Genomic DNA, 16,410 nt, shown 5'->3' with positions numbered 1-16,410 from the left:
TTTTTTTTTTCTCAACGTTTATTTATTTTTGGGACAGAGAGAGACAGAACATGAACGGGGGAGGGGCAGAGAGAGAGGGAGACACAGAATCGGAAACAGGCTCCAGGCTCTGAGCCATCAGCCCAGAGCCCGACGCGGGGCTCGAACTCACGGACCGCGAGATCGTGACCTGGCTGAAGTCGGACGCCTAACCGACTGCGCCACCCAGGCGCCCCGAGGTGTGTGGATTTGAGCCCAGGGCCGGGAGGGGAGTGCCCCCGAGGTAGAGTCCTTGTGCAGGGCCTGTCGCCTCCAACTGGAGCTCGCGCTAAGGGGGAGCCTCAGTGGGCCTTGCTTTGGGAGCCTGCAGGCAGGAGGCGCCTGAGGAAGGTTGAAATCCTGGGGGGCAGTGCCTGCAGGGGTGAGAGGAGGCGGCCAGGGGGGGAAGGGGGTGGGCAGGACCGACAGGAGGGGCGGGGGCCTGAGGCTCCGTGACCGGGACCTTCCAAGGGGAGCATTGCAGGGGCGGGTGGACAGAGGGCCAAGGGGAGACGGACAACAGGTAGAGAGATGCTGTTAGGGCACATCCAGGAGGAAGCCAGACACTGGCGGGAGCACGTGTAGGTCCCCCCCAGTGCCCCAGGCCTCCTCCTGGCTGGTCCTCGGGCCGGCCGCCTTCTGCTGAGCGGCTCTTATGTGAAGAACTGGGGACACAAAATAAACGAGAGCTTGTGCCCCGAGTTCGGTGTCTTCAGGGGACAAAGCGGCCAGCCTTGGCAGCGGGGCGCCCAGGAGGGCAGGTGTGACGCCTGAGGAGGGGGCTGGGCGCCCAGGGAGGGCGTGACTCCCGCTGGCCCAGTAGGACCTTGGCTGCAGGAGCCACAGCCGAGATCAGTACAGGCAACGGTAGCCTTTGGGGGGCCTTTAAGCCGGGAGTGAGGTCCTCGCCTGTGTGTCTGGTCCAAGACTGGAAGTGGGGAGGCCGATGCCCGAGAGGCTCTTGCAGGTTCAGGCGGGAGGCCACGTGGGCTTCAAGCAGGACCGAAGCACCGTGAGTGGAACGGGGGTGGGGTGGGTGGGGGCACAGAAGGAAAACCGCCCCGTGCGTCGTACAAGGCGAAAGAGGCAGATCCCGGAAGACGGGCATCGGTGAGTGAATCACCTCTGGCGGGGCTACTTCACTTTCTCGGTGTCCCAGACCCTCCGGGGGCTGTCCCCGTCCCACCTTCCCCTCCGCACTGGGCTCCGGGAACGCGGCACGCTCTCTAACGCACAAGGCAGTTCCCCAAGGGCTAGATCCGTTGAGCGCCAGTCGGGCGCCGCATCTCGCGCGAGGCATCGGGGTAGCCGTGGTCGTGCCGCGGCCACTAGAGAGTCACGTGAAGTCGGACGCACCTGCCGGCGGACAGGCCACCGCCACACGGGGGGCAAGGGTTCTGCTGGAGGAGCGGAGGCAAAGGGCGTGGAGCCCCGGATGGTGGGGGTCAGGGGAGCGCTCCAGGGGGACGGGTTCTCACATCTGATCCGGAAGGAGGAGCCGCCCGGGTTGAAGGAAGACGAGGTGGGGACGATGTGCGCGGCTGACGTGTGCACGGTGGGGGCGAGTGGGAGGCGAGGGCGGTGGCCGCGCAGGCATGTCACGTGGGGCCTGAGGTCACATCAGGATGTGACTTCATCCTGAGCGCTGAGGGCTGTGGTTCTCACCAGGGGCTCTGCATTCGGAAGCATGGGCGGGGGTGGGAGGGTGGTTTTCCTGCCGTCACAGGGACTTGGGGTATCAGTGCCCTCCTGTGCTGCGCTGGGCACTCTGCCCAGACGACGGGGTGTCCCCTTATGGTTAATTTTCTAATTGCGCTGCCTTGTGGTCAGAGGACAAGGTCAGGGGAACCGGTATTCTGTGCACGCGCCACGATTTACACGCCCGTAATCTCGTCGGCAGACGTCTAGCCGCTTACAGGGTTCTGCTAGTGTAAACGGTGACACGGCGAACGTTCCCACGTGTCTGCAGACGAACACGTGCAAACGTTTATCCTGGGCACACGTGCAGATTTCCGGGTGGCAGAAGTGCAAGTTTTCCACCCGACGTGATAATGCCAAACTGGCTTCCTAACTGACTTGCTCGCCAACGCACAAAGTGATTCCTGGGGCTGCGTGACTTCTCCGACACCTGATATGCCGGGCTTGTGCATTTTTTTCTGGTCGAGCGGACATTAACTGGCATCTCGTCGCGGTCGCGGCCTCAGTCGTGCAGGTGTTCGTTGAGCGCATACGCTGTGCCCGCCATTACTTGCCTTCCCCTGATGATTTATGCGGTTGGACCTGCCACTGTGCGTGTTATGGCCATTTGTGGTCGCTCTTCTGTGAAACAGCCGTTGCGGTGTCCCCCAAGGGGCCTCCGTCTGCGGGATACCCAGCCCCGGCCACAAGGTAGCCAGGGGTCTCCCTTGGCATCCGTCTGCTCACAGGGCAGGGAATGGAGCTCGGCCAGCACCGCAGCTGCGTCTTCCTTTTCTGACGAGTCACGGAGCCGACAAGGCCACCTCCGTGGACCCGCAGGTGTCAACTCACACTCAGGGAGGTGAGGTCCACGTTGGGCAGGGCGAGAGCTGCCCTGGCCTCCAAAGCTTGCGCCTCACGGCAGTCGTCGCGCCTTGGGCCCTTCCACGGACGGAGCTTCTGGGGTCCTGATTCGAGAGCCACTGTCCCCCAGGGGGCTCAGAGTCCGGCTTCCCTCGGGCATTGCTGCTTCCTCTCCACTTGCCCCCTGTCCACGGGCCGCTTACCAGTAGGGCAAAGTGTTACCATAAGCAGTGCTGCGAGTCAAACCGTCAACATTCTACCTCTACCTGGTTACCGGGGGTGCACAGGGAGTTCACCGAAGGCCACACTGTCAAGCAGAAGAGGAAAGGGTTTTGTTAATCTTTTGCCCACATTCACACTTTATTTTTTATTTTTTTCACGTTCATATTTTAATTTGAGAGACAGAGGGAGAGAACAGGCGGGTGAGGGGCAGAGGGAGAGAGAGAGAATCTTAAGGGGGGGATCGATCCCGTGACCCTGGGACCGTGACTTGAGCCAAGACCGAGCGTTAGACGCTCAACTGACTTAAGCCACCCAGGAGCCCCCACGTTCCTATTTGAAAAATCACCTTTAGGGGCGCCTGGGTGGCGCAGTCGGTTAAGCGTCCGACTTCAGCCAGGTCACGATCTCGCGGTCCGGGAGTTCGAGCCCCACGTCAGGCTCTGGGCTGATGGCTCAGAGCCTGGAGCCTGTTTCCGATTCTGTGTCTCCCTCTCTCTCTGCCCCTCCCCCGTTCATGCTCTGTCTCTCTCTGTCCCAAAAATGAATAAACGTTGAAAAAAAAATTTTTGAAAAATCACCTTTATTGAGGTATAATTCTTATGCAATAACATGTACCCATTTTAAGCAAACAATCTGATGAGTTTTGACAAGTGTATGTACCAAGTGACCCCCACTACAACGAGGGATAAAACATTTCTGTGACGCCAACAGTTCCCTTGTGCGCCCTTCCCTGGCAAGTCCCGCCTCCAACCCCTGGCCCTAACAGTCTTTTTTCTTTCTTTCTTTCTTTTTATTTTTTTAAATGTTTATTTATTTTTGAGAGAGAGAGAGACAGACAGACAGAACATGAACGGGGCAGGGTCAGAGAGAGAGGGAGACACAGAATCTGAAACGGGCTCCAGGCTCTGAGCGGTCAGCACAGAGCCCGACGCGGGGCTCGAACTCACGGACCGCGAGATCGTGACCTGAGCCGAAGTCGGACGCTCAACCGACTGAGCCACCAGGCGCCCCCCTAACAGTCTTTTAATCAGACTGTGCTATTCTTTTGCGTCAGGCGTCTCTTGCTCAGCGTTCTGATCTTGAGATCCACTCACGGGGCTGTGTTACTGGCTCACTGCTCTTTATGGCTCGGTGGCATTTCATCACATGACTGTGTCACAATTTATCCACTCACCTTTGATGGACATTTCAGTCATTTCCATTTTTGGCTCTCATGGATGAAGCCCACCGTGAACATTTGTGTATACATCTTTGGGTAAAAATCTAGGAGCGACGTTGCTAGGTCGTATGGTAAATAGCTGTTTAGCGTGGTAAGAAACTGCCAAATTGTTTTCCAAAGTGGTCGTACCTTCCACGTTTCTGCCACATGACAGCCCTCGTTGTTCCGCGTTGCCGACGTTTGTTATTGTAAATCTTTCTGTTTTCGCTGTACTGGTCGGTGTGGACCGGTATCTCGTTGTGGCTTAACTTGCATTTCCTTGATGCCTAACGATGTTGAAAATATTTGCGTGTGTTTGTTGGCCATTTGTGTATCTTCTTTTATGGGGTTCCTAAAGTCTTTTGACCATTTTTGAAAATTAGGTTGCGCGCCTTCTGATTCTGAAATTGCAGAAGCACCTATGTGGTCCAGATATAAACCTTTGTCAAACACGTGCATTGCACATATTTTCTCCAAGTTGTGGCTTGTCTTTTCATTTCCTCAGCAGTGTCTTTTACAAATTTTTTTGAACATTTATTCGTTTTTTGAGAGACACAGAGAGACGGAGCGTGAGCAGGGGAGGGGCAGAGAGAGAGGGAGATACAGAATCCGAAGCAGGATCCAGGCTCTGAGCTGTCGGCACAGAGCCTGACGCGGGGCTTGAACCCACGAACCACGAGATCATGACCTGAGCCGAAGTCGGACGTTTATCTGACCGAGCCGCCCGGTGCCCCTCCTCAGCAGTGTCTTTTAGAGAGTAAAAGCTTTTAGCAAAGATTTTTTTAGTGGTTCGTGCTTTCTGCGTCTTATCTAAGAAAGTTGCTTATTCTAGGGTCGTGAAGAGATTCACCTGTGTTTTCATCTAGAAGGGTTTTTTTAATATATAAATTTAGCTTTTACATTTGGGTCTACGAGCCATTTCAAGTTAAGTTTTGTGTGTGATGTAAGGTAAGGATCGAGATTCTTTCCTAGTGGTATCTGCTGGTTCCATCAGATGGAACCATTTGTTTCAAAAAATACGTGTACGTCTCTTTCTGGATCCTCTATTCTGTTCCACTCACCTGTGTCCTCCTTATGATTATTGTCACTTCACAGTAAGTCACGAAACCAGGTGGAATAGCTTCTCCAACTTTGTTCTTTTTTCAAAACTGTTTTGACTTTTCTGCATCTTTTGCATCTCCATTTAAATCTTAAGACGTTTGTCAATTTCTACAATAAAACCCCCTGGGATTTTGATTTTGATTTGGATTGTGTTGGATTTCTATATCAATCTGTAGAGAATTGACCTCTTGACACCCTAAGTCTTCTGATCTATGAATGTAAATTTCTCTGTTTAGGTCTTTAGAAATACCTCTCAGCAATGTTTGTCGTTTTCAGCGGACGTGGATTGCACATATCTTTTTAAATGTATTACTGTGTAGAAAAGGCCTGAGACCACGCCCCTGAGAAAGGTCTTTCTGCAAGGCTGGCCCTTGCTTCTCATCTAGCAGCCTGATGTCGGGAGGATTCCCACAATTCCCAGAACCGATAGGCTGAAGGAACTGTGCCTGAGCTGTTCGTTCAAACGACATGGCTTCTGCCGAGCGTCTGGTTTCCTTCTGAGAGTCTGGGGTTGCTACAGAACACGGGCAGAGGGTGCCTATGTGATCAGCCCCTATAAAAATCTTGGGCGCTGAGTCTGCAGTGAGCATCCTTGATCGACGACATTTCACACATGGGATCACAGCTCCTTGGTCAACGAATTAGGTTCACCTTGTGTGACTCCACAGGGAGGAGACCCTTGAAAGCTTGCACTTGACTTCCTTCAGATTTCGCCACATGAGTTCTTTTCCTTGCTGATTTTGCTTTGTAGTACTTCTCTTTAATAAATCCTAATGGTGAGTTGGAGTAGAGGCTAAGTCCTGTGAGTCCTAGCGAATCATCAAACCTGAGAGTGGTCTTAGGGAGCCTCTGCCATAGTCCCTAAGCACTTGATGGTTTTTTTAATGTATATATAGTGAATACATACGTATATAGAGTTTTAAAATTTCACGTTCATAGCAGTGAACAATTACATAACGTTTTGAGCAATATGAGAATTTATTTATACGACACACCTTTACTATCTTACGGTTCCGTAGACGAGAAGTCTCATAAGTCTCGATGGGTTAAAAACCAGGTGTAGGTAGCACCATGTTTGTTTTCAGAGGATCTCGGGAGAATTTGTCTCCTTGCTCTTTGCTGGTTCTGGAGGCCACATGCCTTCCTTGACTTGTGGTCCTAATACGTATATGGCTTTTAAGTAATTAATTTAGAGAGGCAGAGACAGAGGGAGAGAGAGAATCCCAAGCAGGCTCCACACCGTCAGCACAGAGCCCACGAACCGCGAGATCATGACCTCAGCCAAAATCAAGACTCAGACGCTTCACTGACTGAGCCCCCCAGGAGCCCCGCGTGACTCTTTTATTGTTGACCTTGTGTACTATGATCTCGTCAAACTCATTTGTTTGTTCTAGTCGTCTTTTTGGTAGATCTCAGAGGATTTCCTGTTTACGTGGTCGTGCTGCAATAAATAAACGTGCCCTTTTTTCTTGCCTTATCATACTTGCTAGAGCCTTCAGTATGACATTTTTGTTTTTGTTTTTGAGAAAAGTCACCTGACATCTTTATTGTTTTGGGTAGGGGTGCCAGGAACTCTTTACCATCACAGGCCTCTGGCTGCACAGAGACGGCCCTGGGGTGGCGGTGGCCCTGGGGTGGCGGTGCTCCTAAGGTGGCGTCCACCACAAATCAGAGTGACACTCGTAGATTGTGTGCCAGCCGCTGCTGAGGTGGCCCGGGATTCTTGTGACGGTGGGCTGCACGCGAGAGGTGGCCGGCCCCGCTGGCTAGATCTCTGCCTCTCGAGCACCGGGACACCTTGGCCATCCGCCCTGGCCCCACGCTCACAGTCCTGTAGCACAAGGGGTTTCAGCCTTCAGATTCTGGGGTTCGGCCCTGAGCGTCTGCCTGTGTCTCCCAGTCAGGAAGCTGGGGCAGTCCCGCTGTCACTTGTGGCAGATGGGCAGACACAGTGACAGCTCCTCTCAGGCAGGGGCCAGAGAAGGAGAAGGCCCCTGTGCCCAAGTTTCCCCTTTTCATAAGGGCGGCAAACACACTGGATTAGGGGCCCACCTTACTCCGGTGTGACCTTGTCCTAACTCATTACACCTGCTGTGACGGGATTTCCGGACAAGAACACACAGCGCGCGCTCGGGGTTAGACTTCAACGTGTGAGTTTTGGAAAGACGCGTTTCAGCGCATGCTCATGGGCTCATAACAGAACCTGGGGAACTTTACGAGGTCAGCATAACGCTTTTGTGTCAGTTTTGGTAGATTGCGGGTTGATGTGTCACTGGTTTTGGAAGTTTTTCAGGCATTATCTCTTCAGACGTCTCTTTTCCGCTCTCTCTTTTCCTTCCAGAACCGCACCTACCTTGCAGCCTCCTGCCCCATAGCAGAAGCACATGTCTACATTTTCTCTGTCCGTCCCTTCTCTCTCTTTGGGAGTTGGGATGTCTTCTATTGACCTCTGGGCTCAGTAATCCTTTCTTCTGACTTGTCTAATCTGGTCTTAAATGCAGCTACTGAATTTTTAGTTTCACCTAATTGTAGTCCTCCGTTCAGTTTGATTCTTTACATAGATTCCAACTCTCTCGGGGAATTCTCCATATTCTCGTCCATGTTTCTCTACTGCCCCCTCCAATTTTTCTTAACGTATTAATCGTATTTATTTTAAAGCTCCCCTTTTTTTGCTACCTCCCATCTTTGAGTCACCCCCAGGTCTATTTCTGTATCTTATTTTTCCTCTTGGAAAAATAGTCATGTGGTCTTTTGAAATGCCTAGTAATTTTTAATTAAATGACAGCCTTTGTGCGTTAAAAAAAAAACCCTGTAGAGGCTCCAGATGATGTCATCTCCTTACCAGGCAGACAGAATGGAGCTGATTACTTTCAACCACTAGGGACAGAGCTGAATCCAGCCTGGGTGTGGTTCTGGTTAAGGGTCTGTGCTTTAGTCCCCCAGCTGGAGCCCTCCAGGCTTTCCGTCAAAAGCCTGGGGTCTCACCAAGCCTCTTTCCCTCGTGGGTCCCGGGTGCTAAGTCTTATTTTTTTTAGCAGACCTCTCCAAGTCCCGTGGCTGTAACTCTTCCCTCACAGCTGAGGTGGTCTCTGCTCACATTTGTTTCTTGCATTGCTGTTCAGCGATGTGTACTTAAAACTATAAAAGTATTTTATCCAGTAGTCCTGTGTGTTAAGAGTGGGAGTTGAGACCCCAGATCTGGACTGGAAGTCCCTTGAAGGCACGTAAGGGGGCTCATCACCGTCTGCAGTGCTAAAGACGGGTGGGGTTGTGGCCTCGACTCGGGAGAAGGGTGGAGATAGGAGAAATGCCACGGGTCGTGAGAGCAATGGGGGTGGAGAGGGTTTTTTTTTTTTTAATTTTTTTTAATGTTTATTTATGAGAGAGAGAGAGAGAGAGAGAGAGACAGAATCCGAAGCAGGCTCCAGGCTCCGAGCTGCCAGCACAGAGCCCGACGCAGGGCTCGAACCCACGAACCACGAGATCATGACCTGAGCCAAAGTCGGACACGTAACCGACTGAGCCACCCAGACGCCCCAGGGTGGAGAGGATTTTGAACCCATGCTAGCGTCCTCCCCGGACCGGGAGCTGGCCGGGCCACAGGAACGCAGGCCAGGGCGGGATGAAGGAGCACAGAGGGCACAGACTGGAAGGAGGCATTGCCACACGAGAACCTAAGGGCGTGGAGGTTGCCATTTCGGAGGATGTGGATGGTGTCACAAAGTGGGTCGGAGGGGTGAAGACCCCTGGGGGAAGAGGCGCCTTCAGGGCTGAAGACGGGAGCTGAGAACTTGTAGGGAGAGGGATCTGCATTTTGGACACGCTAGAAGGTCTCCAGGGCCCCACACGCCCGAGACCGAGCGAAAACAGTCAAGAGACAGAATGTTCTGCAGGCGGAAGAGGCCAAGCTTCTCGGGCCGGGCCTCCCCTCAGTGCCTCCTCTGCCCCCGCCCTGCGCCTTCCCCGCGGGCCCGCACTCATCGTCCTGCCTCCACTCAAACCACTGCCGGCCCCTTCACTGGAGGAAGTGCTTCCTCGCTGCCCACAGGGTAGACTCCAGACTCCGGAGGCTTCTTTCCTCGGTTGTCCGCACCTGGCCCTGACCACCCGTGACTCTGCACGCTCCCCCCTTTCTTCCATGCGGTCGTCCCAGATGTGCCTCAGTGCGTTCTCGCGGGCTGTCGGTTTTGCCGTCCGCCCTCCTGAAAAGCCTTCCCACTGACGCTGAAGCTGAGCCAAAGTCCTGAAAGCCAAGTCTGTCTCTGTCCCTGGTCCTGGGGCAGCCAGCGCCACGTAAAGTTCATGCATTCATCCTATGGCTGACGCCTGTGCTGTGCCGGGGCCTGCACCGGGTGCTGGCCCCGGGCGTTAGAGAGCCGGGGTCCTATGCCGGCCTCTCCGCGAGGCTCTGCACGGCCACTGGCCGTGTTGCTCGGCGAGGAGAGTGATGGAGGTGCGCACTGTGTCTGTTCATCTCTGGAACGAGAACGGATTTAACGCTGACCTGCGTAAATAGACATTTCGGTTGGAGAATAAATTAGCCTTCTTTGGCCTTAGTATAGTTGGCCGTGACCGTGCCCTTGGGTGGAAGCTCGCTGGACACGGCTGCACGTGCACAGGCCCAGCTTATGGCTCAGTGCGGCGAGGGGACCTCAGACCCCAGGGAGCCGCGGGGTCACAGGAGTGGTGCTAGAAAGGACCTATGAGGGGGGTTGGCCCTTCTGGGTGACGTGGGGAGGGCGTAAGGAAGCAGGGACTTGCTGCTGGCCCTCGTCCGGCCCCTGCCCCGCACCTCCAAACCCTGGCCGTCCCGGGGGAGCCGGGCGTGTGCTCCTCCAGCTCCTTGAGAAAACACTGTCCCTGCATGTTACGCTTGGCCATTATTCCGGACTTTCGTTCACCTCAACCGATATTCTCCTTCACCATGCGAGCACCCCGTGTTTCTTCCTCGGCACGAATCCCTGATGGGTCTGTGAGCGAGCACTGAGCGGGTTCCTGCATGCTTAGAGCCCCGGGTAGGGCGGGGCACCTGCTCAAGGAGCCCGCAGTCGAGGGGAGGCGACAGAGGGGAGCCGTGCTGCCTGCCTGGCAGAGTGACAGAGGAGCACGGTGTCACATGAAGCCACCGTGGACTCCAGGAGGGGCCCCGTGGTGCACAGCCTTGCCCCGGGGAAGCGGGGCCTGCCTGGGGCTTAGGCCGTGCAAGGTCAGGTCTGGGGGTTGAGCGGCGAGGGGACGGGGAGGCCAGCTGGGCAGCCAGCGGGCAGATGGCAGGGCCTGTGTGCTGGGCAAGGAGGGTGCACTTCATCCCACTGGTGACCATCAGAGGGTTTCAAGCAGGCAGGTGGTACGATCGGGGTTTTGGGAATACACCTGGCCGGCAGAGGGCTGGTGGATGTGAGCCCACAGGTAAGCATGGGGAGGCCTTCCCTGGCAGGGGAAGGTGGGTAGGGAGAGGACAGAGGGCAGCTGTGGCTCTGGCCTGGGTGGCCGGGGTGGAGACCATTGGCAACGACGAGTTGGCGGGGAGAACGTACTCGGTTCAGGCCCCAGTCGAGGTGCCTGTAGACACCTTGCAGTGCGGGGGTCCCTTCACAGACGCTGGGCTGCTGGGCCGGTTAAAGGATTGGGTTAATGGGCGGGGGGCTGGCGGGCGGAGGGGCCCCAGGAGAGGGTTCTCAAGCCAGGCTGGATGGGAGGGCCCTGCAGGGGGAAGGCCGTGGTGATCTCAGGGCAGGGGGCTCCTCTGAGGGAGCCGGGCCCTGGGCCGTGCAGGAGCCCCTCTTTCGGGGCGTGAGGACAGGGACAGCTGGCTGGCCTCTGGATGCGCAGCCTGGAGCTAGGGTGGGCGAGGGCCCGGAAGTGAGGGAGCAAGAGTGGGGGTGGGGTACCCAGAACAAGCTGGGACTGAGGTGAGGCCAGAAGAAGGTGCAAGAGGCAGGCCGAGGGACCCCACCGGCCAAGCCCCTAGTCTTTGTCCAGCTTTCCGCCAGGGGCTCCGGGCTGCAGGTGTCTCATGGGGACGGCATGGGGAGGTGCACGGCCTCTGACTGAGGCAGGCCCGGGCACTGGTGGGCACGCTGGGGCCTGGCAGAGCCGGACTGTGAGGGGCGCCATGGGCCTGCTCTGTCAGTGGCCTGTGCTGCTCCCGGGCCCAGGGCTGGATGGTGAGGGTCTCGCAAGCCCTTCGTCTGTTGTGCAGTTCCCGGGAGTGCAGGGCAAAGTCACCATCCCCTGGCCCCATGCTTAACCTCAAGAGGCCTTCAGTTTCCCGTGCGAGTCTTAGGCCTAGACCCTATGATGCGGCTGGGGAGGTGGTGGGTGGGGTGCAGGTGGAGAAGGGTTGGCTGCTGTTCTGTCCTTGACCTCCCCTCCCAGCAGGCCAACCTGCTCCTCCCTCTACCTGGTGATGCTGAGAGCTTCTGCCACCCACAGAAGCGGCCGTGCCAGCGACGGGAAGGCAGAGAGCAGAAGGTCCCGTTTATTGGAATTTTAAAGACAGCAAGACGAGAGGAAGGCGCCCTCCTCCCCTGAAATACTCTCAATCTCTCTGCCCTCAGGGCTCAGCACAGGGACAAGATCCTCAGCCCTCAGGCCCCCAGAGGGCAGCGCTCCAGGGCGGGGGAGGGGAGGGGAGGGAGAGGGTTCTCTATGCCAGGCATGGGGGGGGGGCTGGAACCGGAGGGGAGACGTGCACTCGCACCTCCTGGCTTCACCCCTCTCCCCTGGGACCTGGTGTCGCCCCCAGACCCTGGGGTGGGCTGGCAGACAGGGCTCATGCAACAGTGAGTGGGCAGGAGGAGGCATGGAGACCTGGCCCCGCTGCCCTGTGGCGGGCCGGAGGGCTAGAAGGGGCCATGCTGGCCACGGCGGGTCCAGACGGAAGTATCTGCAGTATACACACAGGAGGGTCGGAGGGGGGGCCCCTCACTCCCAGGCGGTGCCCAGAGAGAGAGAGGGGAGGTATGATGGCACTGCCACACCAGGGGCAGGGTCCAGGCCATCCAGGCCACCTGAGCGGGGCCCGGGTGCGGGCTACTCCTTGGCGCGGCCGATGATGGTGAGGATGTACAGGAAGATGTTGATGATGTCCGTGTACAGGTTCAGCGCGGCAAACACGTACTCCTCCGGGCTCAGGGACAGCTGCTTGTTCCCCAGCAGCAGCTGGGTGTCCACTGCCAGGAACTGCAGGCGACGGCAACGGGTGCTGTTGAGGGACAAGCCTGCACGCTGCGCACCCCCCCCCCCAGCCCCCCCCTCCCGGGGGCCGCCCACCGCCTCGACTCACGCAGGTGAAGAGCAGGGCGCCCAGCGAGGCGTACACGATCTCCAGGATGCGGTTCCGGATGAAAATGCAGAGGATGGCAAAGATGACCAGCACCACCATGCTCACCAGGAGCACGCCCATGCACGAGGTGAAGTCGTAGCGGGTCTGCGGGCAGGGGGGAGGGGGGGCTCTGGGTGCATGCCCATGCGCGAGGTGAAGTCCTAGCGGGTCTGCGGGCCGGGGTGGGGTGGGGGGCGAGGCTCCGGGTGCCGGGCCCCTGGGAGGCCTCTGGGCCCTCCGCAGCCCTGCCTTCGGGGGCCCCTCACCTGCATGGAGAAGATGACCACCGTGAAGCAGACGGTTGTCGTGATGCCCACGGCCATGATGACCGCCTCAGTGTTGTAGAAGCTGGCGATCATCCCCACCATGTAGGACAGGCTGACGGTCAGGATGGACTGTGGGGAGAGGGAGCCTTGGGTTGGGGAGCCGCTTCCAACCCCCACCCCCATCCTCCTCTGGCGGGAGCCCCCCCCACCCCAGAACGTGGGGGCGGGGCAGGGGCGGGGTTACCAGTGCAACCAGGTTCCAGGGGTGCTTCCGCCGGAAGTCTCCGCAGCAGCTGAGGACGATGAGGGAGACGAAGAAGACTGCATAGGACACATAGTACGTCCACACGTTCTCCCGGACGAAGCCCTTCACCTCCCCGACAAAGGTGAACACGGCCACAGTGGACAGCGTCACGGACAGCTGCAGGGTCAGCACCAGGAACACCTGGGGAGGGAGCCAGCTCAGAGCCCCGCCCAGCGCGGCCCCCGCCCGCCCCGGCCTCTTCTGCCCACCTTCCGGATGAAGGCCTGGCGGATGCTCTTGTCATCCCAGTTGGTGGCAGGAAAGTCCTGGTTGTCGTAGTAGGACGGGGGACCCTCTTCATGATAGTTTCCACGCTGAGGTGCTGAGGACCAGGATGGGCTGGGTCAGTGCCCCTGGAGGGCACCTAGAGCCCCTGCCTCCCCCCCTGCTTCCGCCCCACTACTCACAGCCAGGGTCCTGTGCCGGGAAGGCCTGTGGTTGTCCGTAGGGGTTGGGGGGAAAGGGGCTCTGCGGATATGGCCCCTGCGGGTAGCCCCCTTGAGGGTACGGGCCCTGAGGGTAGCCTCCTTGGGGGTAGGGGCCCTGAGGGTAGCCCCCTTGAGGGTAGGGGCTGGGGCCCTGGGGATACCCTGGCTGGCCATATGGGGAAGGCTGGAAAGGGGGCTGTGGGTAAGGGGCCCCCGGGTAGGGAGGCATGGAGGGCTGGGGCCCCCCAGGATATCCAGGATTGGGGGGAGGATAGCTGTCCCCAGACACCAAGAAACTCTTTTCATGGGGCATGGCCTCAGGTTCTGTGGTCTCCCCCTAGAGGAGAGAGAGAGAAGTCAGCCCTGCGGTGACAAGTCCCCGGAACCAGCCACCGCCGCCCCGCCCCACCTGCTGCAGGGAACCAGGACACAAAGGGGGGCACTCATGACTTTTGCCCCCAGGGCCACTGGCAGCCCGGCCTGAGCAGAAGGGTCTGGAGAGCCAGCGGGGACTGGGCAGCTGGGCGCGGGGCCTCACAAGGGGCCGCTCTGAGACGACCCCAAAAGTGGAGGAGGGGACAGATAAGATGATGACTTCGTCGGCTTCGGGATTTTTGGCTTCGGTTGTTTCTTAGAAGCAACTGGAGGAGGTTTATCACCGCTGCTCGCGTCTCCTGGGTCAGAGCTCGGCCCGGGTCGGGGCTGGGGGCGCGGTCAGGGACGTGTGGGGGTGTGCCCGGACCCTCCCCTTCGCAACCCGCCCCTTAAGCAGCTTTAAGGGGCCAGAGCCGGCGGCTATTTCTATCCCAGGAAATCCCCAGGCCATCTGTGAGCAGCGAGAGCCCTGACCCTTGTCCAAAGGCAGGCCCGACCGTCCCTCGCTCCCCAGGTGGGGGCAGCAGGCCCGGATCCGCTTGCCGGGGTGCCTGCCAGGAGGGTACGCCAGGAACAGCGGGGTGCGGGGGTGTGTGGGGGATGGAAGCGACCAGAGGGCGTGCGGGGGAACAAAGCAGGCGAGACGGCGAGGCGGGTGGGGGCGGCGGCCTCGGAGCCCGCACCCAGGGCGGGTGGGCCCGGCGGCCCGGTCGGGGGTGGGGGTGCGCTCGGGACGCGGGGTCCCGTCGCTGCCGCCCCCGCCCCCGCCCCCTGCCGCCCGCCGCCGCCGCCGCCGCCGCCGCCGCCGCCGCGCCCGGCCCGAGCGGGCCGTGCGCCCCGGCGGGACCTACCGACTGACCCTCGGCGGCGCCGCTCGGCTGCGCAGGGCCCGCGCGGGGGCGGCCGGCCCGGCGACCGAGAGGGTAGCCACGCTGCCGCGCTCGGGCCAGGGACTCACCACTCGCGGGGCGCCTCCGGAACGGTGCGCACGGTGTCCGGTGCGCGACCGCGCGGTCGATGGCGGCTGCGCCCGCACCCACACCAGCACCCGCTCGGCGGCCGGCTCGGCTGGGCCTGCGCCTGCGACTCGGGAGACGCTGCGGGGCCTTGTGACGGGGCGGGGCCGGGGGTGGGGCCGAGGGTGCGGGGCGGAGCCTGCGGCCCGGAGACGCTGCTGCGGGGCCTTGTGACGGGGCGGGGCCTGCGGCTTGGAAGATCGCCGGGCTTTGTGACGGGGCGGGGCCGGGCGCGCGGGGCGGGGCCTGCGGCTCGGGAGGTGCTTCGGGGCCTCGCGACAGGGCGGGGCCTGAGGCCGGGGCGGGGCCTGGGGGCGGTGGAGCCGGGCTGCGGGCGGCGCTCTGCAGGGAGGGCCGGGCTTTTCCCGGTTGGATCCTACCCACTGTGGCCGCCTTACTGGCTCCTTTCCGGGTCCCAGGCCTGCGCCCTGCGTCCCGCCTAAGGGTAAGGCTTGGGCCGTGAGGGCTGAGACCCTACAGACAAAGGCCTGGTCTGGCCGATTCGGCTCAGGGAGTTGGGAAATGTCCTCCTAAATCTGGCATATGCAGAGTCTGCCAAGGACTCTCTATGCCTCCTCGGTCTTAAAACATCGCTTTCTCTTTTCCCTTGCCCTTTCGTCCGAGTCTATCCCAAACCCAGAGGCCTGATGGCTTAACGGCTCCATCCTCTCTAGCAACCATTGAGTACTATTTCCAGTGGGGTCCTGCGCCTTTTATCCTTCCTGTCTTCATCACGTCTTTAGGTTGTAAAGGTGGCATTCTTAGCCCTGCTTCATTGCCAGGACTGGAGGCCAAGTCAGCGTCTTCCCTTAGCTTCAGCGGTCCTCTTGACGATGTGCTGACTGTCACAGCCATGGACGATTTCTGCAGCAGTGCCTGGGGACCTTCCTGTGCCACGGTTGGCCTCTCCCAGACCCGCAATGGCCCGGAAGATGTTCTCTCCTGTACGCATGGTGTGCTGGTTCAAAGTTTGAGACCCGCAGCTAGCAGGGGAAGCCCTGATCTCAAACTTTTGCACGTGCTAATGTCACAAACACACCCATTTCAGTTGATTCCAAGCTACCACCGGTTTAACAGCTTGTTCACAAGAATTCCTGAAAGCGTAATGATCTGAGCTACCCCAGTACATTGCTGCCAGTGGCAGAGCCTCTACGTCAGGGACTCGTGTACTAGGTAGGTTACATGGTACGTTAGGAGGTGATGAGTTCTACGAGAAGGGAAAATACAGAGCAGGCAGGGATAGATTCAGGTTCTGTAGAACCAGAAGCTCATACAATTTGAGGGGCCCAATCTGAGAAAAGGAATTAAAAAATGACCCATATGAAGTTGAAGTCAGGGCCTTGGATGGGGCCTACGCAAGTCAGAGGTCCTTAGAGACTTGAGGTTCGGGTTGAATCTAACAATAAGGGTGGGGTAGGGGAGTCATGGGGGTGGGGGTCGGGTGGGAGAGGCCCATCCAGGCAGAGGGCAGGGCCCGTGCATGGGTGCTGAGGTAGGAGTGATCTGCTGCCTTGGAAGAAGAGGATGGGGGATGGGGACAGAGGGGGCGCTGGGGCCTGGTCAGGCAGAGCCTGGACTTCGGCTTTTGCTGCGAGAGACTCAAGCTGTGGCGGC

General features: G+C 58.6%; 1 protein-coding gene across 1 annotated transcript; it reads right to left on the bottom strand.

The window, feature by feature from the left end:
• Window positions 1-11,540: 11,540 nt before the first annotated feature.
• GRINA (glutamate ionotropic receptor NMDA type subunit associated protein 1) lies at window positions 11,541-14,861 on the bottom strand. Its single transcript, XM_047074309.1, has 7 exons — window positions 14,739-14,861; window positions 13,385-13,742; window positions 13,187-13,299; window positions 12,918-13,118; window positions 12,674-12,802; window positions 12,369-12,512; window positions 11,541-12,265 (listed from the first exon to the last, which is right to left on the bottom strand). The coding sequence occupies exons 2-7, from the start codon at window positions 13,716-13,718 to the stop codon at window positions 12,116-12,118; spliced, it is 1,071 nt and encodes a 356-aa protein (XP_046930265.1). The 5' UTR covers window positions 13,719-13,742; window positions 14,739-14,861; the 3' UTR covers window positions 11,541-12,115.
• Window positions 14,862-16,410: the final 1,549 nt, after the last annotated feature.

This window comes from Lynx rufus, unplaced genomic scaffold (assembly GCF_022079265.1).
Source record: "Lynx rufus isolate CCGP_SWC_20201006 ecotype Redwood Valley unplaced genomic scaffold, mLynRuf1.p SCAF_12, whole genome shotgun sequence".
In the NCBI taxonomy this organism is placed as follows: Eukaryota; Metazoa; Chordata; class Mammalia; order Carnivora; family Felidae; genus Lynx; species Lynx rufus.
The sequence above is the reverse complement of the archived record's forward strand: the minus strand, read 5'-3'. Positions and strand labels throughout refer to the sequence as shown.

Excerpts from the sequence above, each read along its gene's own strand:
- GRINA (XM_047074309.1), bottom strand. The coding sequence starts at position 13,718 with ATGCCCCATGAAAAGAGTTTCTTGGTGTCTGGGGACAGCTATCCTCCC. Across the intron at positions 13,119-13,186 it reads GCCAGGCCTTCATCCGGAAG|GTGTTCCTGGTGCTGACCCT; the intron begins GTGGGCAGAAGA and ends CTCCCTCCCCAG. Across the intron at positions 12,266-12,368 it reads GCGCCCTGCTCTTCACCTGC|TTCCTGGCAGTGGACACCCA; the intron begins GTGAGTCGAGGC and ends CGTCGCCTGCAG.